Source organism: Polyodon spathula, chromosome 8 (genome assembly GCF_017654505.1).
Source record: "Polyodon spathula isolate WHYD16114869_AA chromosome 8, ASM1765450v1, whole genome shotgun sequence".
Lineage (NCBI taxonomy): Eukaryota > Metazoa > Chordata > Actinopteri > Acipenseriformes > Polyodontidae > Polyodon > Polyodon spathula.
In genome coordinates this window covers 31,024,693-31,037,989 of record NC_054541.1, presented here as the reverse complement: position 1 = coordinate 31,037,989, position 13,297 = coordinate 31,024,693, and the positions used below count along the sequence as shown (strand labels likewise).

At 43.0% G+C, this 13,297-nt stretch overlaps 1 protein-coding gene across 2 annotated transcripts in view; it reads left to right on the top strand.

Moving 5' to 3' along the window:
- LOC121319762 (copine-8) overlaps positions 1-13,297 on the top strand; it is a 139,102-nt gene that overhangs the window by 115,317 nt on the left and 10,488 nt on the right. For both annotated transcript variants that reach the window (XM_041257552.1, XM_041257553.1), the window contains one exon: positions 10,638-10,740. In XM_041257552.1, the coding sequence (XP_041113486.1) occupies positions 10,638-10,740 (103 nt within the window). The remainder of the gene's footprint in view (positions 1-10,637; positions 10,741-13,297) is intronic.

Here is a 13,297-nt window from a genome sequence, read left to right as displayed (position 1 = left end):
TGAAGTAAACTAAACATCACTGTTTGGGCAGGGCCTTTTCAAGAAAAATATATATTAAATGTAATGAAAAAAACAAATACCTGTCAATTAATTTACACATGATTTCTCATTTACTATAATACACTTTTCTTTTGAGGTAGAAAAATAAATTAGGAACATAAAGAACAGTTACTTGTACTCATATGCTTCTGTGAGTGAATACAGGACATTTGGAAAACCTCATTGCTAATTAACATAAAGCATGATCTCAGTGCCGGTTGTTTCACTTTAATCAAATATTCTGCAAATCTACAGGTAATTTACACAAGCAAACTTAAGAGTAAACCCAATCCAAAAATGGGCTTACTTAAATATTATTAGCCATCGTATTAGAGGTTGGTTATATATTGTCATTTGAAAAAAACGCTTTTAATGTAACTTTGCCTACTTTTTTCTTAAACGGTCTCCTTTTCCAAATAGAGATGAAACAATAAATATTTTAAAATGTTGACACTGACTGCATCGTACGCACCAAGGCAATGTATACTCCACAGGTCAGCCTCTGGGTATTTATTTGGCAGGAGGTCCTGTCAGGTGCATTGTGGACTTTGTAGTTTCATAACAGGGGCTTTGCGTGCAAGTATTGAAAAAAGAAATACACCTACAGCCAGAGAAAAAGCTAGGTTGTTTAATAATGAACCAGATTGCCATTGATTCAGTATGCGATTTCAATGTAATACACACACACACACATATCTGTGTGTGTGTGTGTGTGTGTGTGTGTGTGTGTATATATGTATATGAGATAAGTAAAAGACTTGTCAGCTGTTTGATATTAGTTTATAGTTTATGGATTTTCTAAGTGTTTACACGTTTAAAGGTGGCGGCCTTACTAAGGAAGTGTAACATTATTCCCCATTCATCTACCAGAAGACTCTGAATACAGTGCAGCGGACAGATAATTCACTTTTTTGTGCACCCCAGGCATCTGCTAAGGCCTTGAAAAAGCCCTTTTCTTTTATTTGCATGATTACAACTCATTTGTCATATTCCCTACAAAGCAAAAACACCCATAAGGGAATCATCTTCTTCCCTGCAGAAACCAGAATATGCCAATTTGTGAAGTCCCTTGGAACAGGGGTTCCCAAACGTTCTTCACTCAAAACCCCCAATGAAATAAGACATCGTGACTGAGGACCCCGAGCTGAATTTTTGATTTAGCTACCTTTAATGAGAAAGGCTGTTCATTTGCACTGGTAGAAGTGCTACTGCTACCATTATGTTCAGTGCCATTTCCCGGACGCTTAAGAAACTACTCTATACATGCTGCACTCAGTTGTACAGTACACTGTCTGACTGCAAATACAATATATACCTGCTTGTAAAGATAACCAGGAACGGTGTGGTTTATTTTGTTTATGCAGGGGGAAGAAAATATCTCACAATCTTTTAACGAAAACATTACATTAGATGAAATCTGCCATTGTATTTATTTACTTATTACTTTTTAGAGAAAAAAAGATGTTACAGTTATAAAGTACATCCATATAATTGCCTATTTTTGTTCTCCTTACAATGACTCCCTTTTGATGTGTAAAATACTGTACTGTTACATTCGAAATAATTCCAAGCAGATAGCAGCAGCATTTGCGTAAATGAATTCATCCCTTGATCTGGGGAATCCAACTTCTGGAATACATTTGGCAGGTGACTTTGTTAAAAGACACCTCAACATCTAATGTAGATTCAACTAATACTCCCTCACAGCTTAAGCAAGACATTTTCAAATATGCATGATTGTTGAAACAGCATTGTCACTTTTGCTGGTAGACATCAGTAGAAAACAAGAACTCTAGTAGCCATCTTCCTTTACGCTTTGGGCTGGGAAGCTAGTTTTAGTATCCATGGTTCTTTTAGTTTCCTTGGACGGGAACCTGTTCCTGAATACCTATTTCTGCTTACCCAAGTGATGAAACTTATTTAGGGCATTTTGTAGCACAAGCAACTGAGAGACACAGATACTGGGACCCTGTCATTCTGCATATCATACTTACATTTGTACATGTGCATTCAGTGATGGGAATGTTGTACATGGTGATTTACCTTTGCATGATACTGATAGCTCTAAATTTGTATTGACAGATGTGACGTGGGAGTAACAAACATTCTAATACTTTTTTTTTTGCAAATTATTAGATTAAATCATGCAGTGTGTATTTATGCATATTCTGCTTGGTATTAAGGTAACCATTTTCTGAACATTTATAATACAGGATTTGCAAATCTGCTAGTATTGGACTGTAATGTGATCTTTGTCAAGCATTATCTTCTAAATTCAACCCAAAGCATGGTTTGTGGCGTTTTAACATATTACAGTGAAATGTTGATGAAACAGTGCACTGTGGACCCTTCATGTGTTGTATAACTGACCTCTCTCTTGCACAAGTGACATTTTATGTGAAAAAGCAACATTTACATAATTATTAGTTTTTATACAGTTGCTGCAAAAATGCTTGATGTTTTTAGAAAAACTGAAACTCCACATTCAGTTCTCTTCATCCATACATACATTATCTAAATTTTTTTAGGCACACAATTATATTTTACACTTTTTTGACTGACAGGTTTATGATATGTTTTTACGAGCACTCTCAACTGATGAGATCATTTTTAAAACCTAATTAAAATATGTTTTTGTAACATGCAATGCACTCTTCAAATATATACATACAATAAAGTATTGATGCAGTACAGATATAAAAATGGTACTGGCTTACAAACAGATTGTTGCAGACTTTTCTCTGCATGCATCTCCAGGAACCCTAATGAATTGAGATGCTTGACTAGATAATTATCATAGGAGCTGTTAACTAAAACAGGGCTGTGGGGCCTTGTAACAGGGAGAGATCTGTGCTGACTCTGCTGGCGTGTTCACGGGCTGCAGGAAGAGGGCGGCAGTCGCCCAACAGCCGCCTGTGAGTCATGGCAATGACACGGGGAGGTGGGAAAGGGTGTGTGTGGACTTTCCCCCTCTCTGAATGGCTGGGAGGTGGGTCTTGGGTGATTGTTGGTCCTATAAAATAACGCTCTGTTGTTTCCTCAGGTCTGCCCACTTAGACGCGCTAAGGGTGCGGACGCTTTGATTCGGGACCGGGAATCAGCGAGACAGAGAGAGAGAGAGCGGGGAACCCTTGGGCAGACCCCGGCGTATTGTGAAAGAGCAGGCTAGATAGCCGAGAGAGTAGGACGGTGATCCGGGTCGTGCGGGTAGCGGCGACCGGGATAACGCTGCCGAGTGCAGCACCTTTTATTTGTAGTTTTATTACTGTTTTATTTTCCCTTGTTCTTTTCGCCTTCTGTTTTCATTATTATTTCTTTGAGCACTTGCGAGTGCATTTGCGGTTCGTGTACCAGCTGTGGTATTTCCGTGGTGCTGTCTATCATCGTTGATAGGCAGCCCACGGTCAACAGTGCCCTCTGCCGGAGAGAAAAAAGAACCGGTCTAAAATAAAACTGGGCACCTGTGTGGTGTTTCCCGAATACACCTGTCTGTCTCCTGGTCAGTGAATTACCCACACCCCTTCCACACGTGGTGTCAGAAGTGGGATTCACTGGCACTGCCCCAAGCAGTGCAACTATAGAAGGAGCAGACTAGCGATGGATGCGACTCAGTTTGCCGCAATGATGGACCTCCTGCGCCAGACGCTCACCGCGGCAGTACAGAGTGCGGCTAGACCCGCAGCTCCAGACCACTCCATCCAGAGACCCACCAAAATGATGGCCGAGGATCGACCGGACGCCTACTTGGAGGTGTTTGAGGCTATGGCGATCTCGGCCGGATGGCCCCAAGCCCAGTGGGCTAGCTATGTGTTGCCCCAACTCACCGGGGAGGCTCAAGCAGCTGCGAGGACGCTGTCCCCGGAGCACATGTTGGATTACCCTTGGCTGAAGGCAGCCATCCTAAATCGTGTGGGGGCCACACCAGAGGGCTACCGGAAGAAATTCCGGGAGGAGCAGTTTGCGGCATTGGAACACCCACGAACCATCGCCCACCGGCTGAAGGATTACGCCCTGGGTTGGTTGAATCCTGACCTTGATCGTGGTGGAGCGCTTCCTGGAGTGTCTAGCCTCGGGACCTCGGCTGTGGGTCCAGCGGCAGGCGCCGGACACGCTGGACCGGGCGGTCGAACTGGCCGAGCAGTACCAGGCAGCGGAGCCAACGCCTGCGAAACTGCCCGGGAGGAGTGTGGCTGCTGGATCGTCCCATCAACTGGCCCCGGAAAGGGTGAAGGGACTGGGGGGAAGGGGTAGTCCAGGATTTGGTCGGGGGGTGTCGGCGGGAGCTCCCGGCCCGGGTACTGGGGCAGGGTGGGGATACCCACGGGCTGCTGCAGTGTCGGACCGCGGTCTCGCGCGGACGCCTTATCGGCGGGCCCCTTTTATGGCTCCAGTGTTTTCCGTTTGAGCGTATTGGGATGGACATAGTTGGGCCACTAGAAAGGAGTGCGGCAGGATACACCCACCTACTTGTCATTCTGGATTATGCTATGCGTTATCCAGAGGCAATTCCACAAAAATTGTTTATAGTTTATTGTATGTTTTTGTGTTAATTGTTAATATTGATTTAATTGTTTAGCTGCTGTGGCGCTCCACTGGGGACGATTACCCGTCTGCGTGGAGCAGCAGCTGAAAGCAATCAGCTGTTCCCGCAGGCGGGTGGGCGTGTCTCAACGGAGCGTCAGTATAAAAGCATGGCGATCGCTGTGATCGGGGCTGCTGCAAGGCCTGCCGTTTTCACGGCACTTTTTGAGTTATAGTTTGGGGTATTGTGTTTTATTTTGCACTTTTTGTACGGTTTACTGTATTTGTCCTCTGTGAGTTACCATCGCTGGTAACGTCACATGACCGCCTTTATTTTACTTTCACTTTCTTTTTGTTGTTAATAAATCCTGCGCGCCTGTGCCGGCGTTTCAACACCAACCTCTGTCTCTCTGTATGCTTGAACAGCGGCGACCCACATGCGTGACTCGAGGAAGACCCTGTCACAAGACCCTTAAGAACATGTTGCGCAGGTTTATTCGTAGTGATGTGCATTACTGGGACCAGCTGATTCCTCCCCTTCTCTTTGCGATCAGAGAGGTTCCCCAGGCTTCTACGGGGTTTTCACCATTCGAGCTGCTGTATGGGCGGAGACCCCGGGGCGTGCTTGACCTGGTCAGAGAGATGTGGGAGGAGCAGCAGGACAATTCGACCAATACCGTCCGGTATGTGTTGGACCTGCGCAAACGTCTTGAGTCTGTTGGAAAATGGGCGCATGACAATTTGCAGCAGGCGCAGCACAGACAGGAGACTCAGTATAACCGAGGAGCCCGGTTGCGCACATTTCAGCCGGGGGATAAGGTACTTCTCTTATTGCCCAGTTCAGAGTCAAAACTCTTGGCTAAGTGGCAAGGACCCTTTGAGGTTACACGCCAGGTTGGGAAGGTGGACTGTGAGATCTGCCAGCCGGAGCGACGGACAGAGAAACACATTTATCATATAAATCTCTTAAAGCCTTGGTTACAACCAGAGGCGTTGTTAGTGGCGCATGCAGATGACATCACGGACCTGGGACCTGATCTTTCTGTGTTGGCAAGAAAAGGATCGGTACAGATTGCTGAAAATCTGACACCAACGCAGAAATGTCAGGCTCACGGTCTGGTGGCGGAGTTTCCTGACGTGTTCTCTTCCGTCCCGGGGCAGACTCGAGTAGCCCATCATCACATTGATATTGAGCCGGGGGCGCTAGTTCGCCAGAGGCCGTACCGTATACCTGAGCGTAAAAGACAGGTAATAAAAGCGGAAATTGACGAAATGCTGAGACTGGGGGTAATAGAAGAGTCCCAAAGTGACTGGAACAGTCCAATCGTTTTAGTCGATAAGCCAGACGGGTCAACTCGATTTTGCATTGATTTCAGACGAATCAATGAGAAATCGAAATTTGACGCTTATCCGATGCCCCGAGTAGATGAGTTGCTGGAGCGTCTAGGCACGGCTCATTTTATGACGACACTGGATTTAACGAAGGGGTACTGGCAGATACCCCTGACTCCGGAATCTAGAGAGAGGACGGCGTTTTCGACTCCCTTCGGGTTGTACCAATTCAGGACCATGCCCTTTGGGTTGCACGGAGCCCCCGCCACTTTCCAGCGGATGATGGATCGCATCTTGCGGCCCCATCAGCAGTACGCCGCTGCTTACATAGATGACGTGGTTATCCACAGTGAGGATTGGCCGAGTCATCTGTGTAAGGTAGCGGCGGTGCTGCAATCCTTGCGGGAGGCGGGGCTCACTGCTAACCCAAAGAAGTGTGCCATTGGGAAGAGTGAGTCGGAGTATTTGGGGTATCGAGTAGGGGGCGGCCAGATCAGACCGCTAGTTGCTAAGGTGAAAGCCTTGGCTGACTGGCCGGTTCCTACAACCAAAACCCAGGTGCGCTCTTTCTTGGGACTAGCGGGCTATTATAGAAAGTTCATCCCAAGTTTCGCTACGCTCGCTGCTCCCTTGACAGACCTCACCCGGAAGGCTGCCCCAAATACGGTTCAGTGGACGGAGTCGTGCCAGAGGGCCTTTCTCGCCTTGAAGCGGAGGCTGTGTAGTAAGCCAGTACTATGCAGCCCGGATTTTGGTAAGAGGTTCACCCTGCAGACGGATGCGTCAGAGACAGGTCTCGGGGCAGTGTTGTCTCAGGAGGTTCGGGGAAGCGAGCACCCGGTCCTGTATATCAGCAGGAAGCTCCTTCCCCGCGAGAAAAATTATAGCACCATCGAGAAGGAGTGTCTCGCGGTAAAATGGGCAGTCGAGTCACTCCGGTACTACCTCCTGGGGCGACACTTCACCCTGGTTACAGATCATGCCCCCTTAGCGTGGCTTCACCGGATGAAGGATAGCAACGCCAGAATCACACGGTGGTACTTGGCCTTGCAGCCCTATGCCTTCAGGGTAGTCCACCGAGCAGGAAAGCTGCATCAAAACGCAGACTTTTTCTCTCGGGAAGGCATGGGGGTGTAAGATTTTCGAATGAACCGGTGGTGTCATTCTGAGGGGAAGGATATGTAACAGGGAGAGATCTGTGCTGACTCTGCTGGCGTGTTCACGGGCTGCAGGAAGAGGGCGGCAGTCGCCCAACAGCCGCCTGTGAGTCATGGCAATGACACGGGGAGGTGGGAAAGGGTGTGTGTGGACTTTCCCCCTCTCTGAATGGCTGGGAGGCGGGTCTTGGGTGATTGTTGGTCCTATAAAATAACGCTCTGTTGTTTCCTCAGGTCTGCCCACTTAGACGCGCTAAGGGTGCGGACGCTTTGATTCGGGACCGGGAATCAGCGAGACAGAGAGAGAGAGAGCGGGGAACCCTTGGGCAGACCCCGGCGTATTGTGAAAGAGCAGGCTAGATAGCCGAGAGAGTAGGATGGTGATCCGGGTCGTGCGGGTAGCGGCGACCGGGATAACGCTGCCGAGTGCAGCACCTTTTATTTGTAGTTTTATTACTGTTTTATTTTCCCTTGTTCTTTTCGCCTTCTGTTTTCATTATTATTTCTTTGAGCACTTGCGAGTGCATTTGCGGTTCGTGTACCAGCTGTGGTATTTCCGTGGTGCTGTCTATCATCGTTGATAGGCAGCCCACGGTCAACAGTGCCCTCTGCCGGAGAGAAAAAAGAACTGGTCTAAAATAAAACTGGGCACCTGTGTGGTGTTTCCCGAATACACCTGTCTGTCTCCTGGTCAGTGAATTACCCACACCCCTTCCACAGGCCTTAAATAAATCTCAGAAATTTACAGAAAATGCATTATATCCAGGTTACAGCAATGTGCTTTAAATGAGCCCAATTCAAAGAATGTTTTTGTTGGCATTAGTACCATTTCTGTCTTAATATCAGTGCTAATACCCTTCTTCATCAAATGATCTAAACCCACAAAGCTGTGCTTGAATTGGTGCTTGTGGCAGGCTGGCGAGTGGATAGAGGCCCAGAGACAGATTGCAGTTCAAAAAAATAACTATTTTATTATAAATAACCACAAAATGAAAGGGCACAAGGGCCAAAACAAAGCAATTTAAACACAAAAAAGATAAAAAGCAAAACTTACAAAAATAACAGTTTCCAGGCTGGGCGATGCCTTCACTGGATTCAAACTTTCTAAACAACCCAAAAAAAACCAACCTGCTTCCTCAGCTCCCTCTCCCCAAATGAGAAGCAGAGGCCTCCTTTTATATCAGGTGGCTGGGCGCTGATTGATCGTTAATCAACCTAATCAACTAATCAACCCCAGCCACCTGAACATAATAAACCCAGGCAGGTAGGGGAAGTTAACCCCATCTCTGCCAATTTAAAGGGCAGAGCTTTGCTCTGCCACAGTGCTATTAGCACGTTTCCTTAAAAGCACTTTATAAAAGCATTTGGGCCGTTCTCATGTTAATGATATATTCCGTGCAATCGATTAAGTTATAGTTATAGTTATAGCACGTAATGGAGCATTATTAAAACCAGGTGAAGTCAGCTTTTAAAATTGAGGCATTAACCAAAAAATACTGGGTAAATCCTGTCCGCCAACATGTAACCACACAAGTCGACCTGATTTAAGTGTTTGTTCCAGATATCAAATAAGCCTGTCACATAAATGATTATGTGCATGTTGTAGTGAGAGATGAATTTAGTTATGTTTGAATCAGTGACCAAACAATTTATGGATTTGTAGATTAGCTAAGTAGGCTACTTGTGTAAAACAATACATATGATGACATAACCAGGCTACATTAGGTCGCCCAGTGCGTCATTATTTATTACCTGTTCATTTCCTATCCATGCACTTGTGGGTAAGCCTGTAGACACCAGAACAAAAAATTGTTTAGACTTAGTGTATGGGAAGGGTTAGATGCAGTTAGACATGCAAAATCTGGTTACATATTATTATCATTCTACATTCCCATATTACAAGTACGCACCACCCAATGTATAAATATGAATGTAGATCATATAAAAAGAGGGTAACCACCCAAGCAGATTTTTTTGCCAGTGCTCATATTACTTTATTTTAGATTTTCTTGCTTGTCAGTCTCTTTTTTTTAAGTTTAATCTCAGTTCTTTTCTGCAATATTGATTTCCAAATGATGTCTCTCCTTGATTGACCGTGTTTTGTTCCTTGACTTCCAAATATCACTTTACAGTTATTAATAATCTCTTCAGCTGAACGCAGTTTAGCTGTAGCAGCACGTATGTTTTAATGGACATATGTTGTAGTGCTTAAAGGCTGGATCAAGACAAAGCTGCCAGGACAGGGCACAAAAACAAAGCCAAACAATGTATTGAAAACCATACCATGCAATTACTCTGGTCTATATTAAAGTGAATTAGCGTTATATGAGTTTTAACAATAACATAGTACACTTGGTCATTTAGAGTAGTATGTCTATTTTGCTTGTGTATATTTCTATTTCTGTTGTACTTCAAGTTGAATTGTAAATTGCAGTACAGTAATCCATCGCATATCTGGCCGTCACATATCTGCCCTAACCGTTTATATGCCATGATCAATCTCTTCAGCAACCCACACGACATACAGCTACTCAATCACAAGCATTAATACCCTGTATCTTTATAAACAAGGGATTTAGGGGAGCTCCCTAATAGAAGCTGAATCTCAAAACAATAATTGTGTGACTATAGTAATTGTTACAGCTGTGTATAACGGTATTTAAAGCAGGATTGATTCATCCGACTTTTTACATGTACGCCCTTACTCTGGTCCCACCACAGTCAAATATGCGACGGATTACTGTATTAAAAGTAGTCGGGTGTACAATGTGAGACAGTATTATAAATTATGATACCTTCTGTATAAACTTTTACAGCCTTAGCTGAACCCCTGAAAAAAAAAAAAAAGTTTCTGCTTTTAGCACTTTGTAATGCTTGAACTGGTGAGTGGATGGCTTTTTTAAAACTGTTGAAAGCTTCATACTGAAAAATTAATAAGTGGAATGCATATTACAAAGAGACTTCAGAAAGGAAGAAATGTTTAATACATAGAAAAACAAAAACAGTAAAAATTCATAATTATCATTAGGTGTAGCAGAAGTAATATTACACACTGACAGATGTACGCTTCTCTGCTCTGAGATCAACACTAGTGTGAATGGACAATGAAATGTGAGTTCTCCCAGGTGATCCGCTTCAGATACTGACCACTGATCATTCAATTTATATACTGAGTGAGAATATGTATGTCAATCCTAGTCATTGCCATAATGACATGTACAGTACATTGTATTTCTTCAATGGGCTGCTTTAATTGAAATCAATTAAATGTGGCATTGTTATCTCATATTCATTTAATTTGAAGGTGCACAGTGTTTCTGTGAACCAGAATCCCTATAATCTTAAACAAGAAATCCTCAAAAATAAATCATGTTTTTTAATCATTCATTTCTGTATATGACTGAAAGTTTTATCCTGTATTTTTTTTAATTCACAGTATATGAATCTGCCCAAAAGAAACAACAAGTATTATATGGCTTTTAGTCCTCTCTATAATACAGAGACAATATATGTATACACACAAACACTAGTCTTTATTCTACATAAAGTGTGTCCAGACTAACAAAGCCCTTTGTACCTTTTACACAGGTATGCTGCATCTGTGAAAGATGGCTCACAGTATTTTATTTTGCTGATTATAACAGATGGAGTGATCTCAGATATGGCACAGACAAAAGAGTCGATTGTAAATGTAAGTGACTGGAATGCTTTTGTTTATCCCTAATTACAATAATGTTATGAACCTGAGTGTGAATACATTCTGTATGTACTGTGGGTTAAGGGTCACTAACCCATTGTATTTTTAAACATGAGGTTAAATACATCTCTGTTTGCAAGGCTTGCTTTCAGGTAGTCTTGCACTACCATGGTCATTTCACCTGGAAGTGAGTATTTCCTGACCCATTAACGCCTTATCTCTTCTCATCACCCAATCAGCTGTTTGAGTTAACAGCATGTATGTTTCTTACAGATTATTTAACTTAATCCTATTCTTGATAATGTATAGTTTCTGTTTATGAAACTCTATGGATTATATATAGAGTGGTTTGCAGAAGTATTCACCCCCTACTAATAATGTCACATTTTGTTGACATACAAATAATGTGTGCACAGTTTTTCAAACAAACTTTTTTTTTTTTATGCAAAGGTGTAGTGGTTAAACTGAACACTGTTATATGAAATATCAGTAAAACTTACAAAGAAAATGTATAAGATGAAATTTACTGGTTGCATAAGTATTCAGCCCCTAAAGGCAGTACTTGGTAGAAGCACCTTTTGCAGCAATTACTCCTATGAGTCTTTCTGGATGGGTCTCTACTAGCTTTGTACAGTAGGATGGTGAAATTTTTGCCCATTCTTCATGGGAAAATTGTTCCAGTTCTGATAAGTTTACTGGGTGATCGTCAATGGACTGCAATCTTCAAGTCTTGCCATAAATTTTCATTTGGATTCAAGTCAGAACATTGACTGGGCCACTCAAGAGCATTAATTTTCTTCTTGATCAGCCACTCCAGTGTGGCTTTGGCTTTGTGCTTTGTGCTTCGGGTCGTTGTCCTGCTGAAATGTGAATTTTCTCCCCAGTTTCAGTCTTGGCTGTCTCAAACAGCTTTTCCTCAAGGATTTGCCTGTACTTTCCACCATCCATTCTCCCCTCTGTCCTGACAAGCTTCCCAGTCCCTGCTGAAGAAAAGCATCCCTATAACATGACACTGCCACCACAATGCTTGACAGTTGGGATGGTGTTGACTGGGTGATGTGCAGTGTTAGGCTTGCGCCAGACATAACGTTTGGAATTTAAAAATTTAATTTTTGTCTTGTCTGACCACAAAATCCTTTTTCCACATGTATGCAGTATCATCTACATGCTTTTTCGCAAACTCCATACGTGCTTCAAGATGACGCTTTTTGAGTAATGGCTTCTTTCTTGCCATCCGTCCATACAGGGCCAGCTTTGTGTAGGGACCTGCTTATTGTTGATGTGTGAACACTGACTCCCATCTCAGACACAGAACTTTGCAGAGCTCTCATGGTTATTGTTGACTTCAGAGTGACATCCTGAACCAGTTTCCTGCTGCTCAGTTTGAGAGGGCGACCTGATCTGCGTAGTGTCTAGGTGGTATGATGCATCTTCCACTTCTTAATGATGGACTTCACTGTGCTGAGAGGGATAATCAGCGCCTTTTAAGTTTTCTTGTACTCTTCTGCTCTGTGTCTCTCTACCACTTTATCCCTGACTTGTTTCGAAAGCTCTTTGGTCTTCATCGTTGCTTTGTTGGATTACTATGTGAGTTGCAGCTTGAAAGTCTTTATATACCTGAGGGAAATTATCTACAAGTTAAACCACTTTGAGTACACACAGGCTGAAACCATTTCACTAATTTTGTGACCTTTCAAACAAATGATTTGCCTGAGCTGATTTAGGGCTGCAGTAGCAAAGGGATTGACTACTTATGCAACTGAGAAGCTATATACAGTACCAGTCAAAAGTTTGAGTACATCTGCTTGAAACCAGGTTTTTCATGATTATCTATGCTTTTAACTGTATAAACTTGTCTATAAACACTTAATATTTCATTATATGATATGTGTACTTATATAAGCTGATAATCATTAGTGAATTGCATTAAAAAATTACATTGTTAATTGAAAATGTAAATCTTGTCAATTTCAATGAAATGGTCACCCAAAGCAAGGGGATATCAGTCTGAAGCCCAAGTCAGTTAAAAATCTGAAATGTGTATAACATGGTTTTAGAACGCTGACCTAAGCATAAAAGTGTCTTTGTTTGGTGTTCTCTGGGTTAACTAGCATGTTACCTAATTAACCTTTTGTCACCAATTATTGTTAACAGGTGAGGGTCCATGATTACTATAAATATAGGTAGCACAGGCATAAGTTTGTTATTCCTGAATATAAGGGGGCAGAAAATGGCAAAATACACTCAGTTAAGCAAAGAAAAAAGACTGTAATTACTTTAAGAAATGAAGGTCAGTCTTTAAGACAAATCGCAAGAACTATGCAATTGTCAGTAACTGCTGTGGCCAAGACCATCAAACAATTTAAAGAAACTGACACTCATGAGGACCGAACAAGGTCAGGCAGGCCAAGGGTGACCTCAATCAGAGAACAAGTTCATTCAAGTCACAAGTCTGCAAAACCGGCAATTAACTGCCCCTGAAATACAAGCACAGCTAAATGCTACTAGAAGTACAGATGTTTCAACATCAGCTGTTCAGAGGAGATTTCGT